The following is a 25786-nucleotide window of genomic DNA, read 5'->3' on the forward strand; positions in this document are numbered from 1 at the left end:
TGGCTTTTTCTGCTTCTCTGATCTTCCAGCGTTCACCCCAATATCTGGCCTCAGGTTTGATATTATTAATAAGACCCATTAAGATTCCTGCTACAATTGCCAACTGCTAATACAGTGACTTTCTTCTTTTAGTTATTAGTTATCTCTAATGTCGGGTTTAAGTTCTGAATACTAGTATTTAATCAGCTTCAATTTTAATCAGTCTTATAGGGACATCCATTATGCTGACACCTGAAATCAAATTAACAGCTGCTTTATTTAGGAATCCTGTGTTTCTAAATCAAGTTCAGATTTTGATTAATGTTAAATGTGGTTAGTAAGCTCATGTCACTTCCTTCATTTGTCTGGAATCCACAAAATTGAATCATGGGGACATTTTAATATCTGTGACAGTTTTAAACTGTTTCAGAGGGGTACATTCTGAAAGGTTACATTTAAAATGTTTGCCCTTGACCTCAAGGGACTCTATAAACTCCATAACACTCTATTTATCAAACACCTCCCCGGCTAAGGCTTAAGCAAGCCTGACTGATAAATGTGAAAGTGCTTTAGATGAACTTTTCACATCAGCCCTTTCAGGGAGACAGGGAGACTTTTATAATTTGAAATTTAAAATCATAGTAATCTGTTTTTTTTTCTTTTTTTTTCCATAGCTATTTAAGGTGATAAGACATACAAAATGGCTGAACACACTTTCAGCAGCCTGGCCAGTAAGCCAAAGGAGCTGAATCCCTACATGGTCTCTGCTCTTATCTCTTTTCAAGGCTGCAGGGATTACATCTTCGGGAGAGCCAGAAACAGAGACTTTGATGGAAAATGCTTCCGTCTCTGTCTGGAAGTAACTGAGAAAACTTCTTCCCCATAATCAAACTGTTTTTAAACATGTCAAGTAACATATATGTGATATATATGCGTGTATACATAGATATATGCATGTTCTCATACATATATTCAAGTACACAATTATATATGCAATACATATGAACATGAGAATGTATAGGACACATGACAAACCATTCCTCTAAAGACACAAGAAACATAAATTTCTTTTTACCTGTTGTCCAAAAATAGGCTTTCCTGGGAGCAAACTGACTGAAAAATAAAAATAAAAAAAAGGCACCATGTCAGATGTGCTGGATTGGCCGAACTCTCTCAAATCCTTGCCTGATTTTACAACTACTTTCCCTTCCTAGGGGAAAAAGATTAAGGAAATTATGTACAAAGGATGAGTATTTTAAAGGAAGAAAAATAGGTTAGTGTTGTTGGCAGAGTAACCAGCTCTCAGCAGCACAGGGTATTTTCCCATCAGGAACTCTTCAAGAATGAACAGATTAAGTTCCAGGTCAGGATCAAGGTCAAAAGAGAAATGTGAGTGAAACAGCTGGAGAGACAGAAGACTGCTGAGTCCTGAGCAGCCATGCAGCATCATATACCAGTCAAGGGCACAGGTTCAAATCAAGACAGGAGAAGCAGATTCAACATGACCCTCCTAGGGACGGCAGAGCTGTGAAACCAAATCCTGAAATCCCTGTCTCAGTGTGATACATCCTCATGGAAGAGAGAGTCTACAAGTCTCTCAAAACTGAAGAAATGTCATCAGTTATTCTTCTGAATTAGAGGGAAGGAGCAGAACCGAAGACAAACACTGGCCAATAGAAACTAATTTAAAAAATGCTATCCAGTGTTTTTTTTCCTCTGTTTTTTCACAGAGAAAGCCAACAGCTTTCTCGTTTTATTTCCTTTACTGACCCAACTCTAGGGAAGATAAAGTTCTACCATCTTTATCTGCTGAGAAAAAATGAATCGGGTTAAATTTAAACAAAGAAGAGAAGTCTATGTAGAGTAGGGATGTGCTCACTTAACAGCACACTGTGCCTGGGAAATTCAGAGCTGTATTCAGTGTTAGGTGTTTATTTGTCTATGCATCATTTTCTGTGTGTAAAATGAATAGAAGGGATAAATAGGAACCCAAGAGATCTGTTGCACTACAGAAATAGCAATGACTCTTTGGCAACTCTTTGTGCATGTGTGCACATATCCATGTATGTCTGTGCATGTAAGTATGTGCATGTGTGGAAGCCAGAGGACAAGTTTAGGCATTGTTCCTCAGGGGCTGTCTATGTTGTATTCTCTTGGCTTATTGCTTAAAAACTATTTTGCATTTGTGTGTTTGTGTGTGTGTGTGTGTGTGTGTGTGTGTGTGTGAATTTTTGAGTATGTGTGCATGCCAATGTGGACATGTAGGGTTCAGAAGACAACTACCAGGAATCATTTCTTTCCTTTCTTCAGGTGTATATTTGGGCCTTGAACTCAGGTTGTCAGACTTGGTGACAAGTGCCTGCACCTGGGAGCCATCTCACAGATCTCCACCTTGATTTTTTGAAATAGGGTCTCTCATTGACCTAGAACTCACCAAGAAGTCTAGGTTAGTTGGCCGGAGACCCTTGGATGATCCACCTGTTTCTGCCCTGCCAGGGGGGTTATAAACATGTGATATCATGTCCCACAGTTTCTTGGTTGAGTTTGGGGGGTCAAACTCATGCCCCTGAGCTTTGCCCACTGAACCATCTCCCCAGTTCCTGTCAGCAATTCTTCCAATTAAACTTGCAGTTCATGAAGCCAGCACTCAGAGAGGCAAGCCAGATATTGTTTTCCACTTTCATTCTGACAGTGAAACCACTTTCTTCCACTAAGCCAAAGGTTATGTTTAGACATGATGTCTCCTCAATGGTTGGGAAGAAGTCAGTGGGCTTCGTAATGTTACCACTGGGCCCCGGAATTGGAGAATCAATCTATTTGAGGAAATTGATCAAAGACAGTCTGACATCTTCAGACTTTTTAACCACAAAGCGTTTGGGGAGGGGAAATTCAACTTCAACAACTTCAGTTCTTTGAGTGAAAAAGCAAGACACCAACAAATCAAAGATACTTGTCCCCAAAAACGTCCTTCAAGAGTCTGCATCTGAGTGTTTAGAAAGATCCTCAAAAGCAGCCTCCCCAGGGTCCTCACATTCTCATAAGTGAGACAGCTATGGGCTGTGACTCAGTGGCTGGTGGAAATAAACTTTGGAAAAGGGAGTATTAATAACTTGCACATTTAATGGCAGAGAAAGATGAAAGTGTCACAGTAATTAAGTACAACATTTAAAGCTGTCACTTATGTGCATACCCGAATATTTAAAAGACTTTTTTTTTTCAAAGAAGAAAATGCTTTTGCTTAATGGATTAGAGTTCTCCCCCACATCCCACCCCCACTGTGCTCACAGCCTGTGCCCTCCCTGCAGCTCTCAGAGGACAGACCCCACACTTGCTGGAGGGTCCAGCAGGAGCCTTCTGGGAGCCCTATCAACATACCAATGTCTTCAGCAAAATTCCTTCCAGGCAAGAGGTCTTTCTCAAATACCCTGCTTTGTTAACCAGTCTTCCCAAGGTTAGTAACATCAGGTGGAAAGGACCAGAAAAATGAGATTAAATTCTCACCAAAGAAATCATTGTATTTCAAATATTACTGACAACAGAGACATACTGCTTTATTATTTGAGAGCTAAATTTGTCTTTACATTTACAACTATTTGGCTCTCAGGTAGCAGTCTTATCTCAAGATACCAAACTTTGGAAACCATATTTGAAATTGTTTCTGGCAACATGCCTATTTTGTTCATGTGGCTGCATATATAAAAACACACACAGACACACATGCACACTGCTTCTCAAACACTCACACTCACATCCGAGGCACCAAGACACTTCCTCAAAACACTCGAGAACATTTCTAATTTTAAAATAAACTTGAGTTTTGCTAAAGTGTAAATAAGATGTCTGAATTATCTATTGTTAGCTCCGGAAAATGTACACACATATTCGATATTTGAGTAGCCACTATTTAAGTAATAATTGCTGAGAAAAACTAGTTTGTTCATTCTGCTTTTTGTTTCAGTTATAAGAAAATAAAATCAAAGAATAGTTGAAATAAAGATTAGACTTCTAAACCACAGGGTCCTTATGCTGGATCCTTTGTATTGGTTTAATAGTTGGCTTAATGTAAAGTAAATATTATTTTGTGAAAAATGATCTTTTTATTATGAAAAATGATCAACAGTCTGAGTGTGATAATGATCAGTCAGCTAGAGAACTGCAAATACATAGATAAGTGTCCCATGAAATGGGCTGTCAATGTGTGAGTGGTGAGGAAGATGTGTTAAGGTGTATATGTGTTCGAGAAAGTTCGTCTGGCCATGTTCCATCCTTGAAATCTGGAGTTGAGAGATGCTGTGACAGCATCTTGTGACTACTGAGTCAGTCACCTATTCTTCCTTGTTAACACTCACAGTCTTCCCACATTGGCCCGAGGTTGGTCTGTGTATCTGACAGTATACAGTGGGAGGGAAGATGGTCACCTCCAAGATGACATCGTAAGAGAGTGTGGCTTCTGTTTGCCTCATGACTCACAGTCTCTTGGGGAAGTGAATTGCCATTTTTGGAGACAGGCAGCAGTCTCCAGGGAAGCTCACCTCGAAGAAAATGGCCAACCATAGACTGGTCCCAGGGAACAAGGGTGCCCTGCCAATCACCATGTGAGTAGATCTGGAAGCAGCTGGCAGTCACTCAGTCAAACCTTCAGCTAAGAGCTGAAGAGGGAGACCTCTGTTACAGATTAGGTGTTATGACCACCTGCCGAGATGCACCTGATGCCTGACCCAGAGAGACAGTGGGGTCCTACGTAGTTATTGTTTGCTTTATGCTGCTAAATTTGGGATTAACTTGTCCTATTCAGTACTGAGGTAACCACAGAGTGCCAGACACAGGAATATCTCTGTGGGCTGAGGGAATGACAGTGGGCATGAGTTTTCCCCTTTTAGGCTGTGAAGGATCAAGTGAACTTATAGAAAGGTATTAAAGAATGGGAAGATTTTTTCCCTCTTAGAAACACAAAACATTTTACTAATGATATTAAGAGCGTCACTCAACTGTGTAGTATCTGTGAGTGTATTTGGACTGAAGGGCACTCATTTTAAAAGCCTGCCCTGCATTATCAGGTTGCAGGTAGTGCCAGAAACAGACTGGCAAATGATGTGGGTCGAGGGCTAGTGAGGGACCGGCAGTAGCTCTGCACTGAAGCTCTGTTGTACTTAGATCTACTTTTTAGTTGAAAAGAGTATCCATCCCTGTGGCCAGTGAAGCTTAATGTGGCCAGGAGTGCCTCAAATATTTTTCCTGGTCCTTCTCTCCCAATGAAAGAAAGCCATGTAGGCCCCTTTTCCCTGTGGCCATCTTCCTGTGGAGTTAAGAATCATGGGTTCATTCTTATTCCAGACAGGCATCTGAGATGGTGTTTCCTGGCACCTAGCTCCAACAATGGAGCATAACTTTATAAAATAATAACAAAAAAGATTGTTTATGCCATGTCTGTATGATGGACATTTGCGTCTCAATATATTGACACATTCTCAAAACCCTTGACTTGTCAGAAGCAGAGCGTGAGGGAAAACTGCTTGTATAAGGTAAGGACATGTAAAAGAGGAGAGAGTTAAAGACTAAAAGTCAAACGAACACTCTGGAGAACTTGTCTCTACGAAGGTCTTCAGAAGCAGATGGGCTGCCTCCCAGCTTACTACATTCTCTCGCCCTCTCATGACAAGGGCAAAACTTTCCATCATTTTATTTTCTCTTCCAGTGAGAATATGTCTCATGGTACATTCTAACCATAACAAGGATGTAAGTAGGCCACACATAGTTTCTAGACTTGCATCCACACCTCCAGCTATGCTAACCTTCATTTTCCTCTCTCATGCTCTCTTAATTTAAGAGCTCTGGACCAGAGTATGCAATCATTCAATTTCTATTTCAGTGTGTTCAAGAAGAGTAGGGATATAAAGGTGGGACCTAAATGGCAGATGTTGCCTCTTCTACAGCTTCAAGCTATAGAATTACCACAGGTAGGGGTTTTTTGCTGACACTTGCCCTGGTTTGAAGTGGTCTCCCCAAAGCTGAGGAGCAAAGGCCAAGTGTCCTGCTGGCTTGGTGTATCCTCCAGCAACAAGCCACAGCAACAGAGATTCGGCCTGACTGAGCATGCTGGAAGTGTTGACCACAGAGGACCACATTGGAGCATCCTCTACAGCCTGCAGAGATCGGGCTCCCTAACACCTGAGGAAGCTCCCAAGGGCTCCATAGAATAGAAAGCTGTGGCAGTTTCTCAGTGTTTTAACTTGTTTGCATTAAAATCCAGTTTTTAATTTTTATATTTTAATTTTTATCTAACTAAATTGTACTTGATCTTGAGCATTATGGGTAAAAACAATTTTTTAAATCTCAACCACATTTTCTTTGTTTTGAATTAAAAGACGTTGTTTTGTGATTTTTGTGATTATTCCCTTGACAAATTGTTCATAGATTTGATTTGATCTGAAATCAAGAGGGGGGGTGAACATTATCATCTAGCTCTTGCATAATGAAGTGTACATATTTGCTAAGAATTCAGAAGATACTCTGTATGTGCTCCTGAGCATACACACACAGGCATCTGTGCAGGCAAGCCTGTGTGGTATTTGCACATGTGTATGCCTGAGTCCTTGTGAGGAGACCAGAGATCCACAGATACTTTCTTCTATTGCTCTCTACCTTGCTATTTGTTGTCAGAGTCTCTCCATGAACCAGGAGCTTACAAATGAACTATACTGGTTGGCCGATGAGCTCTCAGGATTGACGTGTTTTTGCCTCCCTAGTGCTTGTGTTATAGAAGTCTGCCCCCATGCCTGCCTTTAACAGGGGTGCTGGGGATCCAAACTAAGGCTCTCTCATGTTTGCACAGTGAGCATTATACTCACTGAGCCATATCTGTGTCCCTAACATTGATTATTTTTTTTAATTCATTGGTAGGTGGTCTGTTGCCTACTATGGATGTAAAGGAATTTCAGAATTGACTGTCTCTTTCACTGACCCAAATCCCATCTCTATCCCGGGAGCACACGCTGACTCCTGTTTCCACCACATCCCTGAACCAGGTTCTTTCCCAGAAACGTTTGTGTTTTCTGCTTTGTGACTCTCTCCTTGGTCCCAGCCTCTTACTCCTTGCCAGCTTCCTGTCTGAGAAACGAGGGGCCTTTTTGCTAATGGAAGGACCATACTCAAGAGGCAATTAAAACAACTACTCACATCATGTGCAAATATTCTCTCCCTCACTCTCTGATATTCCTCTTCTCTCTCTTCAATTGATTTACTTCGTCTGTCATCTCTAAATGGATGCATTCTGTTTTGCTGAACAGAGAAAAGAAATCAGGAGGGTTACCCATGTTGAGCTGGTAAGCAACTGTCAACTGAGAATAATAAATGCTCATTTAGATAACTGGAGCCTGACAAGCCCCATGCCCTCTGCTCTCTGAGGAGGCTAGGCCAGGGGATATGAACTTACGTATGCATGTGTTTGTGTGAGTGTGTGTGTGTGTTTATGTGTGCCTGTATGTCTGTGTATGATATGTGTGTGTGTGCATGTGTGTGGTGTTTATATGTGTATGTATCTGTGTATGTGATGTTTGTATGGTGTGTATATGTGTGAGTGCATCTGTGTGTGTGACCTGTGTGCATGTGTGTATGCATGTATGTCTGTGTGGATGTGTGTGGATGTAGTATTTGTGTGACATGTTGACATAAGAAGGATGTGCTACTCCTGGTTAATCCTCTATGAAGGAAAGCAGAATGAATATTATAAAAATGAGCAGCCTTGCATATGCCTTGGGAATTGGTCCAGAGATGGGATGGCCAGGAATAGTCTTTTTTCCCTTTGCTGTATGTATCTGACCACAACAGGAGGCAAATTGTTGATGGAAAGAGTGAAGAGTGAGTTCAGGGGGCCTGAGGGATGAAGTGGCTGTGAATATTTGGGATCTCAAGAAAGAACAAGAAAATAGAGAAAGTGGGAATCTGAAAGGAACCTGTGGCTAGCCTCTAGCTCCTAAGGTTTCTTTGTTCATTCAGTGGCTGACCTGTGAATTGCCTGGGGAACATAAGCTTGGCCTAGAAAACCTGTTTGTTGATAATGGTTAATGCCAGTGCAAAGAAAGCTAAACTAACAATCCAAAGGACCCAGCATGAGAACTACGAGTCCTCACCCTCCCTGACCACTCCCTGCATCTCAGCTGCCCTCCCACCTATTCGCCATTCTGGACAAAATGCTCTCTGCACTAAGTGCATTCATCCATACATTCATCAGACACCCACAGAGTATACAACACAGGCATGTTTCAGAGTCAACAAGAGCCCCGGTGCAGCTCAGGGCTGGGGGCAGCAGTGGAGGGAGACAAGGAGGTACAAATGAGAAATAGACTTCTTATATATCTCTTTTTTAAAAAATCACATTCAGAGATACACACGCCGGCTCAGGGTGACTCACTTTGAGTAATTAATATGAGTTCTTGAGTAAGATACATATTGTCTTACCTTTATGAATTTTAAAGCAAAGGCATGTTTCAAAAATATCTCTTTGGATTGTCAGACACCAAGTATAATTGTCAGGGCACTCTCCTGACTTTCTGATGTTCTTATTGTCATTATTGTTTTCTTTTTTGATTCTGTCATTTACTTAGTCATCTTGCTTGTAACCTCCCTCCTTCCTACCCACGCAGAGGAGAGATCCAGTAAGGTCTCTTTACCTTTGCTCAAGGACCATGATTAGGGCTCTTGATAGATAGAATGACATAGTGTTTTGTCACAGGCAAAATACACAGGGATCAGTTTTTGCTACACTTCATGCAAACGAGCAAACACGTTACATAGACCATAAAACACGGGAAGAAGAGTGGGGGACTAGAACGTAAACTCGATGCTTTTCTGTGAAGACTTATTTTTAGGATAGTTGCAAAATCCTCCTGTCCTCACCATAACAAGGTATGTTCTTTACAGCTACAGCGGTGGCTCATCCGTCCTCATTGATAATCCAGCTCAAATTGTGCACAACGGAAAGACAGAGCTGTAGGGAGTGGAGCGACTGGCAGAGTTACACAGACATCTGGAAATGCAGCTGACAAGCTTATCCCCACAGCTCAGAGCTTGCGGCATCCCAACCCCCACCACAACATGCAGCAAAGACTGCGCCAAGCACCACCCATGCAGCCCAACACAGAGCTTCTGCTAAGCGACTGGGGCAATACCATGTGGCTGCCCACTGAATGCCAGAGGGGGAGGCAATGGAGGCCAGGGGTTGGAGAGAGGGCAGCAGTTGTCAGAGGCAGAGGGGAGGGGCTGGGAAGCAGGAGGGGACCACAGAGGGACAACAAGAACATCAATCAGCCCACCTTCAAAAACAACAACGTCAGCCACTCTCAAACTTGAGAACCAACCTGATTGTCTTCTTTATCAATACTAGAGTTATCTCGCTTCAAGATAAACCGCTTCTGGGATTCTTCACTTTTTTCATCTTTTAAATGTTCACAAAACCTTTGCTCTGGTCTGCCAGCAAAGTAAAACATATCAATAAAAAAAGTATTTTTCCCCCATCGGATTAAACTTAGTTCTTAGTGTGTTTTCCCCCACAGTGGCATTTAACTTAAAAGGAAGAGAGGGGAGGAGAGAGAGGATAGGGGTTTATACTTGGTTGTGAAATTGGAGTTGCTGGCAACATACAGGTAGGTCATAACATGTCACTTTACACGTGGGTTACAATACCTTTTGTTATTTCCAATTCAGAACCTTGCTTGCTGCATGCCCATCACCAGGGATGAACTTACAGAAACAGTAAAGCTCCCAACACATGCAGCACTTTGATGCTTTTCTTAGTTGTTTTGACCTTTGGTAGTTCTCCAACACATAGAATTTCCCCATGCATACCCTCAAGCAAATATGCAGTTATTTTTAGTGCTCCTATTTTCTGGTATTGGGGATTGAATCTAGAGACTCCAGCAGGGTCTCAAACGCTGAGCTGCATCGCCACCTTCTTTTTTTCCTTTTCATTTTGTGACCTGGTCTCACTGAGTTGCATAGAGTGGTCTTGAACTCACTTTGTAGCTCAAGTTGGTCTTGAGCCAGTGGTCTTCTGCCTCAGTCTCCTAAGTGGGTGGGATTACAGGTTGTGCCACCAGGGCCAGCTAACTACACAGACTTAAAACATAGCATCTGTCCTCTCACTCATATCTGGCCACTGCCTCTTAGCACATGCTGAGAGTCTTTGGGGTTCACTCAGAGTTTTGTTTACAGCTGTTCCAATTCTCCCGATAATGAATGCTCTGAAATTTGGCTTCTTTAGCTTCTGACCTTCTGGTCCATGTTTTCTAGATCAGGTCAGTAAGTAAGAAAGCTGACAACATTTTGTTTAAATAACTTATTTGTGATTGGTGTGCAGGGAAGGCTCTAAGTAGTTGCATACTACTGACTGGTCAAATGATTTTGCCAAATCTCTTAATTATTATGGGTTAGTTCCCCATGATTGGCACTTCACACACCCTACACCCAACAATTGAGTTGAGACTTGGGGGTCATCACAGATGTCTCAACCGACATCTCTGGGTTGAGAACAGCTGTCTCATGACTTCTGGAGTTCCTGCCTCTGCTGGGTTCCTAGTATCACAGAGGAAGCCACTTTATAGTGGCTACATTCTAAAATGGGTGACCAGCAATTAAGAAAATGTCTCCTCACAAACAGCACTTTGGTGACAAAAGGAATTAAGTGTCTATTTCAAGTCAGAATGAGAAGCACCTTCTCCTTGACACTGGTCCATACATTAGCACAGCAGTGATAAGCAGGCCAGGGGAGAAAAGCTCAGCTTGTGCCAGTTACAGTGCAGAAGATTTATGAAATACTGCCATCCTTATGTCCCATTGTGTTGGTAAAAGTGGAGTGCAGAAGGACATGGCCTTTTTAAGATGAGGAAAGCATCCCTCCGTGATTATTTTGATTCCATAACTATAGATTTGTCCATGAAACCACAGTCATCAAACTGTGTGGTTACATCCCCATGGACAAGGTGGTGCAGTCCCTCTGACTAGACAGTGCACAAGGGGCTGGAGGTGAGTTCTGGGGGGAGGTCTCACCCCTCAGCTTAAAGAACCAAGGAACCTCATCACATCATCTTGACAATCAATGTAAACATTTTCCATCAAACTTAAAATACAATAAAATATAACAAATGATCCGGAAGTGGAAATGGGACATTAGGAATGAACAAAGCTCATATAAGGTAGTCAATGTATGCATGGGTCCCTTACTGTACAGTGAAGTCTTATGATGGCAACATGTTCAGTTACAGTTTGGGGTAAATGACAACTTCCCCAAATGATTTACTGTCCTGGCATTTGCAACCAACATTTCTTGGGCTGTTCTATCACTTTCTCCCCCATAGCAATTGAAATGAGGATGTCAACTTAAATAAAGATGTTGATTACATCAATGTTAATTACATCATATCAATGTTAATTAGTCTCTTCTGATATCCTCAGGCACTAGTCTGTTAAGCCCTAATAAATGAAATTATTTACCTAAATCTACAGCTATCCTTTTTGTATTTGTTTCTAACAGCCTGCAAATATACACACACAAATGCGAGGACCTAAGAAGATGGACATTTTGAGGCATGGGCACAAGGTAAATTTGTTTAGTCTAATTTCTTCTTTCAAGATAAAATGTATTTGAGTGAGAATTCAGAATGCTAGCTGGTAGGTAGCTTATGTGGATTGGACACTGTTTCCTTACAAACCATAATCCTTAGTGGCCATATCCAAACCTGGTGCCAGGGAAACACTTGGCTGAATGAATGAATCAATCAATGTAAGGGCGAGAGACAATTTCGCTTAGCTGTGTACAAATCATTAAAGCTCAGGGACTGATCAAGAGTCACTCAGTCACATATGAAGTCACAATTTCTGTAATTATAGAACAGGACATTAAAGAGTTTGGTTCACTGGAGCATAAATTCAAATTGAAAACAGAAAGATCATTAAATATTGAATTTATGTTTATTAATCATTAAAATCTTCTTACAAAAGTCCGAGTTTCTTGGGTAGGGAAGGAATCTTAGTCCTCCTCATTTTTGGCTCCTTATTCCAAGAACATCTTAGTGTCAAGTGTGATAGAGTTCTATTTCAGCATTCCTTCTGAAATCTCATTTCATCGTAGTGCTGTTATTTATAGCAACATTTATCACATATATGTATGTTTGCATGAAAAATATTTGATAGCATGACAAAACTTAATCAGAAGGTGTGTTGTTATTCATAACAAATATGAAGAATATTTCAACTTTGATATATATTATACAAAATGCATTCTCAGTGATTGTTTTGAAAGTTATTTTCTTTAATTATAATTTCAAAAGTTAGAAAAATATTAGCTCCGTAAGTTTTCTTGAAAAATATTTTAAATGCTCATAAAGTAATTTTGAAATTTGTTTAAGAATAATTAAGCAAGTGTAGTAACTTTTTCCCAGGTTGGCTTTATGGAGAACTGTTCATGACCTTAGACCTAACCAAAGTATAAATTGAAATACTACAGTAATTGAATTAAAACTACTGACAATGGGCCATTGAATCACAGCTATTTAAAAAATCACTTTTACAACTAATTGAACAAGTATTATTTCTGAGTCATAGGATGAATGACACTAAAGTAATACATTTAGGGATGGTATTTCAAATGGTAATGAATTGCTTTTAGTCTGTGAATACAGGGATGCAATTCAAAAACAATTCTCAAAGCTACAGAAAAAAAAGGCCACGCATTTATTAAATGACGATAAGTGGACTTTGCTATGTCCCTCTTGAACATGTATCAATTTGTCTCTTTTTTTAGAATTTGCTTCACGAGATATCATGTCTACCTCTCTATATATCATTGCTAAAATGCATAGGAAATAGAATTAATGCTTAGTTTATATGAGTAATAGCTTCCTTATCACAAGGTAAAAAAAAAAAACCTTTTCCCACAATCTATAGCACATATGGCAGACCCCCTGCTCCTGTATAGTGAAGATGCCTTCATCTCTTGCCATCATCCTGGCCTCTCTGGGGAAAAAAAGTGAATATTTAAGTTGATTCTACATTGTTCCTCCTTTAGATGGAACCCATGGAAAAGAGGGTAGCTGGTGAAGATAATCAAATCTCTCTTCTACTCAATCAATTCCAATCTTAGTTAAACATTTTTCCCTAGAAGCTTTAAAAAGTGAACATTTATTATTACTCCTCTTTTGAATCTTATGCTTATCTTTAAGTATTTTAAACAGCTAAGCCTCACTATTAGGTCACTATTAGTGACCAAACTTGTCACTCTTCTTCCAAATAGTTCTGCTGAATCTTGCCCTCCCTGCACAGAAAGGAAGAACTGGACTCTCTTAAATGGGGGTGGGAGTGGGGGTGATAGTTGATAGTTTTGGGGGGGGGTGATAGTCAGTAGTCGGGGTAGGGTAACAGAGGCCTTGGCATGTCACCTAGCCTACAGGCAAAGTTGAGCTGGTCTGATAGGAGATATATCTCAATAAATACCATTGCACAGAGGGAGACATCAGCTGGACAGTGAAGTAAACAGTAAAGGATTTTCATTGAAAAATGTAAATAAACCTAAGAAAACTGTGAACATGTCCATTAAAATGTTCACAGGGGTGGATCTGTGACTGAAAATAAATAAACAAGTCCTGTGCCCTTATTGAATAAGTATATTTCACCATTTCTCATATCTGTCTGTCATTTTATTCCACTTCATTTCCTTTTGAATGATATTATATGCTATACTTTAGTACAGGGTGTGGAAGTGTTTTTAATTATATATATATATATATATATATATATATATATATATTGCACTTATTTACTATTTCCTTTGTGTGTACACGTGGGTACACACAATGCCTGTATGGAGCTCAGAGGACAGCTTGCTGGAGTCATTTCTCTCCTTTGACTATGTGAGATCTAGGGATCACACTATATGAGATCTAGGGATCACACTATATGAGATCTAGGGATCACACTCAGATCATTTACAGACTGAATCATTTTGCCAGCTTTTTGTACCTTTTAATATTAGAATTTTTCAAATTTGTGTTTAGAAGTTTGTATTTTTTGCAAAATAATTTTTTCTTTTGTACATATGTATAGTGTAGGCATATACATGTCTGTTTGTATTCATGTGTGACAGGTTACACATACACCTATGTACATGTTTTTGGAGGCGAGAGGTATACACTGGGTATCTCCCTCAATTGCTCACCACCTTATACTTTGAGACACCATCTCTTTCTGTGTCTAGCGCTCACTGATTTGGCTTATTAGCCAGCACATTCCAGGGGTCCTCCAGTCTCCTGCTCCCCAACACTGAGACTATTAGGTATGGAACCATTCATGTCTTTTTATTTGACTTCTGAAGATCCAAAGTGAGTTTCTCCTGCCTTTTGTAGATCAAACCATTTTGCTAGCCATTTTCTATCAAGTTCTTTTAGCGTGGTTAAGTGTTAACGGACATGCAGGCTAACAAGGTACCGTGGACTGCCACAAATGACACTTAGCAAACTACTCAAAGGTAACTGGGGTCTGTAAGACTCTTAAGTTGATGTTTTTGGTTTGGCAAAATTACTGGGCTATATGGATGAAGAAGCTTTAACATGCTAATTTGCCTTGATAGTGTGATTCTATTTCAAAGAAGGAATCCAAAGGAAATGGGTGTAAATGAACACCAAATTCCATTTTATAACAATAGAGGAGTGAAGATCTGTCCTGTACTGCATGAGGAACTTGAGGCCTGTTAGAGTAACATGAAGTCCTCTAAAACAATATCCAATTGGCCAGCAAGTAAAAACACTGTATAAAAACACAAATACAATTTGACTATGTTGATGTTAAAACTACAATACATGGCAACATGAATAACATTAGCAGAAGGCTTATCCATGGATGGTGAGCTGACAGGCAGCCTTCTAACCTTTCACAGATTTTTAATTATAATAATCATGTATTATTTTATAACAACAAAATAATGAAAGCTATTATCTCAGACAGATAGCAAAACAATTCAGCAACTTAATGGTGACTCAGACCAAATCATTGGATTATAAAAAGTTATTCTTATATTTTGAATATGTTACTATTTCATTAAATGTATTATTTAATAATCTGCTGAATTGGAGATTTAAATGGTTTGTTTTGTCAAATTATTTTTTAATCTTTCTATTGTAATGCAAGGTTTTAGAAATGTAAGATTAAACTTTGCTCTTTGCCCCAGTCAGATTTCTTACACTAAGATCCTCTAGAACATGAAAACTCATCTCATACTACCAAATTCCCATGCTTATTGGTATATTCTTCTTGATTTGTGTGAGTAGAAATTTTACCCATGACAAAATAACAAGCAAATGATAACAGTCACCAAGAAGATTGTGTGTGTGTGTGTGTGTGTGTGTGTGTGTGTGTGTTATAAAGATGTTATAAAGAAGACAAAACAATAATATGGGGAAAGACTTAAGGGGCTCAGAAGGACACAATAAAAATTTTAAAAAGTGAAATAAATCACATACAGTTAGGGCCTGATATGGTATTCTTAGTTTGTGTGGCTAGTTATTCATGAACTGTATTGAGCATGGAATTTCAAAGCTGCCAAATAGGGATACAATCAGACCACTGAGCTTAAGGACACTGGTATCATTCTTCAAGTTTATCTATAAATCAAGGGTTTGCACAAATAGGAAATAATATCTATAATACAGAAAGAAAAAGTCCTTCAAAAATGACACATGGATGATTTTACATGCAACGCCTATGAAGTATTGTCAACTACTATCTCCAGATACAAAGGCAACGTGCAATACACACTCAGGTTCTTGACACTATACAACCATTCCTATGCTTTTGTCCCGTAAGTACCAAAGACTCTGCAAAGATGACTTCTACTGGGAAAAATTGCCAGTTTCAGGGTCACTGTTGGTTCAGATTCAGGATTTGCTGAAGATAACTTCAGGATTCTTTTATTTCAAAACCCTCAGTGGTATTTTTTTTTAAGTAAACCTATGAAGCAATCGTGTAATGTCCACGGACACATGTGGTACACGCTTCAATCTACTTGTCTGTCCTCCCTCGCCAGCTTCTGCCCTGACATAAGACACCCTCTGCATGTGGCTTTGACATGCTTTTCCTCTCAACACTTCATTAATGAGACATTTTTTTGTTCAGTTCCATCATATTAATTTATCGAAAGTTTTCTAATTCTAAGCTTTTTCTCAGTGGTAATAGACCTATAAGATGCCTAGACCCTGGGTGTACCTTATCCATCCACTTCTGTCTTACATGAAGAATCTGGGAGAAGCAAAGGGGAAGAACTTGAGGTAAATATGATCAAATTACATTGTCTGAAATTTGTTCAAGTTAGAGTTTCTATTGCTGTACTGAAACACCATGGCCAAAAGCAATTTGGGGAGGAAAGGATTTACTTGGCTTGTACTTCCACATCATTGTTCATCATCAAAAGAAGTCAGAACAGGAGCTCAAACAGGGCAGGAATCTGGAGGCAGGAGCTGATGCAGAGGCCATGGAGGGGTGCTGCTTACTGGATTGCTCGTTCCTGCTTTCTTATAGAACCTAGGACCACCATACCAGGAGTGGTACCACCTAAAACAGACTGGACCCTCCCTGATCAATCACTAACTAAGAAAATGCCCTACAGGTTGGCCCTATAGGCTAATCTTAAAGAAGCATTTTCTCAACTGAGGTTCCCTGTCTCAGATGACTTTAGCTTGCATCAAGTTGACATAAAACTGGCCAGCACTAAATTCTCAAAGATTTAATAAATATATTTTAAAAATATTGTTATAGTAATATATCCAATGACTCTAACTTCCATTCCCTAAAACAAAATCCCAGTGCATTTCGGAAAATGCGCCAATGGCTGCATAAGAAATGATCATATATATTTACTGTAGGGCATTGTTAATATTAAAATGCTTTTACTGTACAGACAACACTGGAAAAAAAAAGCCTAACACATCCTGAGTCTTTTTAGTCGTGTATCTTATTGACTGTGTTATTATTATTTTTATTACTTGACAATTTAATACACTCTCCATAAAGGAGGAGTCTTGCTCATTTGCTTTGTTGCATAAATTGAAAAAATATAATACATACTTCGACATGCTCAGGAGGGACAAGTAGAAGCAAGCAATCCTGGTGAACCCTGAAGTGCTTTGCCCAGTACTAGTGAGGGTTAAAATACCAGTTTAGAAAATCTTATTATACTGTTTATATTTTATAAATATGCAAAATTAGTAGACATGTCAATCAATTATACTTTGAGTTTTACTACAGTTTATTTAGTGTGTGTGTGTGTGTGTGTGTGTGTGTGTGTGTGTATGTGTGTGTGTGTATGTGTGTGTGTACATGTGGGTGAAGGTCATAGGGCAACTTGTAGTAGTTGGTTTTCTCACTCCACTGTGTGGATCCTGGTGATTGCACTCAGGTTGTCAGGCATGTCAGCAAGTGTCATTATGCACTGAGATATCCCTTCAGTCCAGAGAACACCAAGAAATAGTTAATGCACATTCTCATTAGGGTTAGAGATAATATAAATTATGATAGATCCGATCTGTGTTGTGATATTTGAATAATGTTTGATTCATGAGTATCCAAATGGGCCAGTCAGGTGTTTATGAAAATAATTCTGTCTTTGAAAAGTGTGAAAAATAATTGGTGTTTCTTTAATGAAGGGCTTTTTGTTTGTACATTATAATGTTTGTGTGAATTAGCCCATTAAAACTTACAGGTAAATATTGTATTTGCACTAACGAAGAATTGGCATTGTGATTCAGTTGACAAAGAACTGCCATATTTCTTGTTTGCTTGCTTTTTGCACATACAAAGAAAAGCTATGGTTTTTCTTTTTCCTGATTTGAAGGAGAGGGCAGGGGAAATAGAGGTTGGTAAGTTTGGGGTTGTGCTCCTCTGCATTCATGGTGGGATCTGGAAGGGGCTGAGGTGAGAAGTCAGATCATGGGATTGAAGATATATTGTAAGCGTTCATTTCTTTTGGTTGACTCCAATTTGTTTGAAGAATCTCCTGAGCTTTACAGCATATTTAACCTCCACATCCATGACACACTTGTCTTTAAGTGTTCCCCAAAATCACTCAAGAAACAACTGTCAATGCTGTAGGCAAATCTAGAAGCCACAAGGTGAGCCCTCAGTATTGAGCCTATTCCTTCTGTCTGCAGTGAACATCTGTGCATTCTGAGACTCAAGTCAGAGCAATTTAGCTTCCTCAAGAACTATTACACAATTGGGCCAATATTATAAGTAGTGTGCATTGTGTGGTATCTTTTCTGTGGCTGTCCTGAACACCTAGTATGCATTATGCATTAAACCACACACACACATACAGTCTTGGATTAATGCCCTGTGGGTGTGCTTGCACACTTATACATTCAATCTTAATGAAGCTGACTTGCCACACATTGAACAGAAAATGAATAAGTACTTAGATTTTCAAAGTATGGTATTCACAGTACTGAAAACCTGGAAAGTAATTCTTTTCCTAACATTTTAAGGACATGAAGTCAGGCCTTAACTTATTAATAAGTATGCTAAGACAATTCATAGTTTTACCATCGACTTTATTGTTAACATTTTTTATTTTGGCTCCTTTAACATTTTTGTATGTATATTCAAGTGTGGTATGTATAGTGCATACATGTGTGTGTGGTGCATTTGCATGTGCATGTGTGTATGAAGATCAGAGGTTGACCTCAGATATCATTCCTCTGCACATGATCCATCTTGGAGTTTTGTTTTGTTTTGTTTTGTTTAATACAGGGTTTCTCACAGGCCTAAAGATTTCCATTTTGGCCAGGCTGGCTGTCTAGTGAACCTCAGTGAGCTTCCTGTCCATACCTCCCCAGTTTGGGGATAAAAGCATGCATCACCAAGCCTGGCTTTTTATGTGCATCCTGAGGATCAAACTCAGGTACTCATGCTTGTATAGCAAGCAATTTACTGACTGAGCCATTTCCAAATGCATCTATACAGCTTTAAAAATAATCAAATACAAATTAGGAGTTTGAAAGCGAACCAATGTCTAGCAGTGAAAGAATACTGCTTAATTACTCTCTTGCTTTTCAGCATAACTTGACATCAGTGACTCTATGAATGGTAATTCTTCTTCCCATAACCTTTGAAAGGTTAAGAGCTGAGAGCCAGGAGCTCCAGACCTTTGACCGTGCTATTCTGTGAACTGATCAGGTAAGACAGACTTGGGCTTTGGTTCCTCTCCTATGAGGTGGACTGGCTTGATATCCTACAATGCTGAGAGCTAAAGGAATAAATAGTCAAATAAATAAATAAATAAATAAATAAATAAATGCCTGGGATGCATCACCGTGTCATGTAAAATCTCCTTAAAATAATCATAATACAGATTCTGTCTGTATATAAGGTATGTGCTTGCTTTGTTTCCAAAATTCAATAGTAAACTCTAGCATACAATTGGAAAAGGGAACACAATAAACTTATTTTCCTCCTAGATTTCCAAGATCCCTCTCTCATGCACAGAGCCTTATACTCTCAGAGGAAAAAGCAAGACAATACTATGGAGACAACATAATGTTTTAAGGAGATGGCACAGAGTTGGACCAAGGTCAACAAACAGCTCTGAGTTTGAGTTTAAGAGATAATTAAGGACCTAGGAGTCTTCCCAAAGAAAGGGTAAAATGTTTAGGGAGATGAATATGTTAATGATTCTGATTCTATCATTAAACAATAGATACAAGTGTCCAAACAGCACAGCATCTCTGCCAATCATGTAAGGAAGAGGAAGTGGAATGTGTTCAGTCCACAAGCCTCAGGGTTTTACTGAGAGCAATGCAGTTTTAGGCATTTAATCTCTGGATTCTAGTCAGATGACTGGCAGTACCAACCCTACAAAAAGCTTAATAGTAGATTCACCATGTTTTGAAAGGGCAGGGTGCTAACCAATCACTCCAAGATGCACTTAAATAGACGGATGCTTGGTTTTCTGCAGAGGCCTCAAGTAAGTATGGACTCAGCATGCTGCCAGTGTGCTTACAGCACCCCTTACAGCTGTAAACCAAGGACGAGAACTCCATGAACATGAGAGGAAGGAAGCCCATGTCTGTTCTTTGTTTTGTTGTATTTCAGTGAAAACATAGTCACCTGGAGAGTATGAAATTCCCCAAAGTGGATATCCAAGAACCTCCATGTTAAGTCTCAGTGGTTCAGGGTACTCAGCAGAACATGTGGTCCTTCACCTGTGCCCAGACTCTCTGTCCTGGATCTGTGGCCTGAGAAGGTGGAAGACCCAGCATCCTGTGGCTAGGACTGTAATGACCTTTCTCTTCAGGGATCCTTAGCAAAGGCCCTTCATGTCATGTATGTCACCTTTTAGAGAAGCTTTCTCTAACTAGAACAGAGTTCATTGTTGTTGATTTCCTGAATAGATGTCTCAGTTAACTGTGTTTTCTGGAGTAGTCATCCCACATCCCACACCGCAAGAATCCTGGGGTTGAATCCTAAGCACTTAATTCTCTTTTGGTTTGTATTGCTTTGATTTGTTTTTGAGACAGGGGCTCAGTCTGCAGCCTAGGCTACCTTTAAACTCATCTTGTAGCCAGGCTGATCTGAAACTCACTATGCACCCCAGGCTGGTCTCAAGCTCATGGAAATCCTCCATTGATTTAGAGTATCCCTTGGACCACTACCCCTACCTCACAGTTTGTGGAGAGTGAAGTACAGTCCTCCAATGCATTTGCTACTGCCATGCTCTGCTCTGCACTCTTAAGGGTAGGGAATCTGAGGCAAGGAGAGTGGGTGGATGTGAAAGATGAAATGGAAATTGTTGAAGAGATGACAACCTTTTAACATGAAAATTATCAGAGACAAGTTAAAAGTTGATCTGCAGTATGCAAAGATACCCAGGCACGCATGGGTAATAATCACATTGTTTGTGGGAAATATTAGTGTAAGCAGATGGTTTCCAGTCTCCAAATGGTAAACTCCAGATCTACATTCTTTCTCTGGGATGAAGAAAAGAAGAAGGAGATAACAAAAGAGCAGGGGGAATCTCCAGAAAAAGAACAATGAACATCTTTGTGCTAAATGTAGAAAAATAATTGAAAGAGAAAATGGAGATCAGGGAGACAAAGAAAAGTACAAAACTTCTAATATAACAGGCACATACTTGTAACATAGAAAAACTTGACAAAATCACTTTCAGAGTTTTACTTTTCTGCCTAAATGTGTAGAAGGTAACATTAGTCCGGAATGAGTCTCACGCTTATGATTGCAGCTACATGGGAAACTGAGGCAGGAACTCACATACTCAAGCTCAGCTGGGGCCACACAGTGAGATCTTGTCTAAAGACAAAGATAATACTAGGAAGAGAGAAAGAGGCTGGAGACGGGGGCTACCATAGCCCAGGAGCGGAGCTCTTCTCTAGCAAACATGAGATTCTGCGTTCCACCTCAAATATCACAGAAGAATAAAAGCAGCATTATAGAGAACGAGCACATTATAAGTTCTTTGGTGGTAGTCAAGCAGCACAGACCCCAGGATCTGCATCACAGATGTTGTGTGGGTGACACTACTGAATCTGACAGTCCACCAGAAGTCCAACAGTGGGAAATACAAAGTGTTGCTGTCAAAATTCAGAGGGATGGGGCAATGGAACCAATTGAACATGAAAAAACCAAGGATAACAACAACTACAAAAATATAGGGCCTCATTTCAGACACAGAAATTGCTGTTTTAAGAAAAATCCAGACAATTATAACAGGAGGCCTCTCTGGAGACCCAGCTGATGTACCAAAAAGTGTGCCTAGAGGCAATTGGTCACATACTCTCACCTGTTCTTTCTTGGTTAGTTCTGAGGTCTAGAAAACCTGCAACACTACAGGCCAAGATTATTTGATAGTTCTCTAATATACATAGTTTTGCTCAGATGTCAGTGCCATCTTGGACTGTCTACCACAAGAACTCCATGATAACTCTCTGTTTTCCCTCGGCACCCTGACTCTAGCCCTACAACTTGGTGATGGGAACATTTGGCCAAGGCCTCCTATCCCTGTCACTATTCTTCTCTTGAACACATCCTACTTGTTCACACCACACTGACTTCCCTAAAGCATCAAGGTTGCCTATCAACACTCCTAAACCCTGAAGGGCTCTTCATCTTCAAGGTCCCCTTTATATAACATTCCAGGGGATCTCCCAGTGACATTCTGTGAAGCAAAGAATCATTGCAAAGTCCTCAGCCTGGAGGGCACATGATCAGAGCTGGACTCGTGATGGTCGTGGTTAATGCATAACCTTGGCTGATTCCCCCTCTCCCTCTCAGCAGATTTCCTCTCCATTCCAGGCACTAGTGTGATGTTTAAAATAGTCTTTTGTTAGATGGCTCTATGAGCTAGATGCCACCATCTCTGCAAAAAGCTCAGCTCTTTGCCACTGCTCAATAAATGAAAAGTATTAGCAGAAATTTGTTTAGATACACTAGATGAATCCTCTCTTGCCTGCATTTACTTGACTGTTGGTTCTTCTCAGTTTTGTCCACTGCTACAGGGCATGGAGAACACAACCTCTCTGCTACAAAGTCACAAGTTCTCTGGGGATCTCAAGAGTACTGAAAGTATTAATTCAAAACCTCTAGTGATGTGACTCCAACTCTCAACATCATGTTTTCTTGTTCCTCATGGAGCTGAGGCTCCTGGGCATCTAAAGAGAGTCTAGGGCTACTGATGGCAGAGGTTTTGTAAGAACACAATGAATAGATTATCTTCTATACTAACATTATTGATAAGCATAACTCATGGATGTTCTCCTTCAATAAGCCACACATGTCAGTAGTGACAAACCAGAACAAGATAGCCGGGACTATCAAATTAAAGAAGATTCTGATGTTTACTGATAGGAATAAGAAAGTCTTCAAAGTATCTTTAAAATAACAGCTTTTCAATACCTATTTGTTATCAGATGACAAAGGAATTAAACAGTTGGATCCCTACTTAATCCAGGCACACATCTTGAAGACTTCGCTCAAGAGTTAAGATGATTCAGCTTGAAAAATATCATCACACTATACACACTGGTTTAGATCTGAGTCCTGTTAATTATTCTTTCTCTGTAGGCCCCAAACTGAAATTCTCTTTGTAGGATTAGATGTGACGTGATAAATAAACCAAGAATTAAAGTGCAGGGTACAGTGAACACATAGTAATGTCATGATTCTAAGTAGGAGATGGTATCAGTTCACTCACTCGGGAGTGTGGCCTGAGACCAATTCTTTCCATCATGGGAGAGCTAATGGATGATAACTGAGGATATGACAGAGACTGGCAGACAGAGGCCATTCATTCTCCCACATGGTACTCAGGGATTGTACTTATGACCTAAGACGTCTGAATTTCACATAGAACTATTTTCTTTCTGTGAAAAGCTTAACAGTCTCAAGTCACTGTTTGCAACATTTTAAACCATGCCTCGTCCAGAAAACTAAGGCAGAAGGCAGCTGCTGGCTGTGTTTTCTCTCTGATACCATGGTGTGGTGATAATGTAGGCACCGATGTGACAGGGGCACCTTGCAAAACCGGAAGGACTCGCTAAAGAAAACAAGCAACAAACCAACACAAAGAAGGCTTTCTCTGGGTGGTGGTGGCAGCAGCAGCAGCACACGCCTTGAATCCCAGCACTCGGGGGCAGAGGCAGACAGATCTCTGTGAATTCGAGGCCAGCCTGATCTACAGAGTGAGATCCAGCCAAGGCTACACAAAGAAACCCTGTCTTTGGAAACAAATAAATAAATAAAAGCATATCTCTCCCTTAACTTTTTAACCCATTTCCATAATCCATCCAATCAGTCACATTCTAGACCTGTTCTCCTTAGCCATGATGATAATTAAACTGTTTGTTTTCAGGGATTTGCATGGGAGCTGCAGAAACCTGCACACATTAGAAAAATACTCCTTGAACACACCACTTACAGGGTACCATCCCAGCTCTCTCTCTTCTATGAGTCAATGTATTTGAATCCAAGAATGCTTCAGAATTAGCCTGGCTCTTATTGAATATCAGTTGCTCTGGTAGGGCAACTCTTCATGTTTGCAGAGAATCCAAATTTCTCCATCAAGGCACCTAGATTTTCAACACAGTGCAGTGAAGAGAACAGCCCATGTCTACCTTCAAACCCAGTAGACAGCTATAGCATACATACTCCCACGACAGTACCACTAACATGATGCATGTCTTGAAAACTGCAATATGCTACCTATTTGAAAGAGCCTTTATTTCATCCTCTTCCCTTTTTGTTCCTTTTCCAAGGAGGTAGCAGTTTACCCTCAAACTCTACCACTAGCCCCCTTCCCTCTAAGAGTCACTTAAATGACAGAGGGTTAGAAACATGGTGGCTGGGATGAAGCAAGAGAGTTTAATGCTCTGGCTAATGCCTAGAAACTCCACAGCTTACAGTGGGTTAGTCATGGCTTGACTCAGGGAAGGATCATGGACGGTGGAAGGGCAGATGGGCTTGTCAGACAGGATTTGTTGGTGCTGCCACCAAAGCAATCACCAACCCTCAAGAGGTGCTGTCCGCCCACACTCACTGTGCATTCTCCTGAAGGTGTAAACATGTACAGTCTATTTAACAACGCCCAGGACAAACCAAGCTGGGGGCTGGAGAGAGGGCTTAGCGGTTAACAGTGCTTGCTGCTTTAGCAGTGGACCCAGGTTCAGCTCCCAGCACCCATATCGGGCAGCTCACAACTGCCCACAACTCCTAATCAAGAGAGATCTGATGGCATTTCTGGACTCCGTGGCAACTGCATTCACGTGGTTCGTGTGAATTGATAGACACACACCTGTGCAAGCACACACACACACACAAGAAAACTTTCTAAAAGTGACTCAAGTTTGTGCTTCTCTGGAAGAGAAAAGATTTAGTGATAGGACTTCTGTTAGTCAGATAATGGAAGCCTTTAAGACAGCTTATATCCTGCAGTGGTGCTGGAGAACTTGAAGGAAACACAAGGATCTACTGAAGAGTTAAGAAGTTTCTGGAGTCATAGAAATGTTCTAGATGTGTTCTGACTCTGTAAGCAATTGAAATATGACTAACCTGATAAAGAAACTGAATTTTAAAATTCCAATTGTTTCTAAATTTAAATGTAAATGGTCATATGGAGCTACCACAGTGAAAAAGGTAACTTTGCTAAACAGCTATCAGGAGTATTCACAGAGGCTCAACATCACCAGCAACTAGTATATAAACATGGACTGATATTCATGATTATGAGACTGTAAAAGCATTGGAACTGTTCACAAACCCACTATCTGCAAGCTGTAAAGCTATCAGGCTGAATCTGCTCCATCTATGTACTAATCCACATTTCCCATGGCCTCAGAGGGAAATACAGCAGACCACTCAAAAGAGGAAGTCAATCACTTCTCTATTTTGTTCTCAGTGAGTCTGTCCCTGTTTTACGGTACCTGCAAGCCACAGAAAAGCTAGAATGGAGAGTGAAAAACATAGACAGTACACCAAAACCAGCGGGCACATCTGATGGAAAACAAAGATGTGGTGGCTTAAAGCAGAGTGACCTTTACTTTCCATGACAGTCAAAACGGGAGGCACTAGAGTCAACAATCAGATGAAGTGGAAAGTTGCTAAATTCTGAGATGTGTTTTGCCAGCGCAGTAGAAGGCAACTGCAGGACCCAACAATTCTGCAGTTTCAAGAGCCCTTAAACATTATCCACTTCAAACTGTTCTACAGATATATAAGCAATTTGAAACTCGGAGTAAAAAAGCAAAGCACTCAGTGTCCCTGA

At 40.2% G+C, this 25786-nt stretch overlaps 1 protein-coding gene across 15 annotated transcripts in view; it reads right to left on the bottom strand.

Annotated features, from left to right (window-relative positions):
• Arpp21 (cAMP regulated phosphoprotein 21) overlaps positions 1-25786 on the bottom strand; it is a 169217-nt gene that overhangs the window by 85031 nt on the left and 58400 nt on the right. For 7 of the 15 annotated variants that reach the window (XM_042281831.2, XM_076577225.1, XM_076577223.1 and 4 more), the window contains exons 10-11: positions 9336-9444; positions 1055-1092 (exon numbers count right to left, since the gene is read on the bottom strand). In XM_042281831.2, coding sequence (XP_042137765.1) covers positions 1055-1092; positions 9336-9444 — 147 coding nt within the window. Of the gene's footprint in view, positions 1-1054; positions 1093-7155; positions 7258-8869; positions 8966-9335; positions 9445-25786 lie in introns of those variants that run through there. The other 8 variants (XM_076577222.1, XM_042281824.2, XM_042281815.2 and 5 more) reach the window with 3 other exon arrangements.

The sequence above is a fragment of the Peromyscus maniculatus genome, chromosome 7, assembly GCF_049852395.1.
Source record: "Peromyscus maniculatus bairdii isolate BWxNUB_F1_BW_parent chromosome 7, HU_Pman_BW_mat_3.1, whole genome shotgun sequence".
Taxonomy (NCBI): Eukaryota; Metazoa; Chordata; class Mammalia; order Rodentia; family Cricetidae; genus Peromyscus; species Peromyscus maniculatus.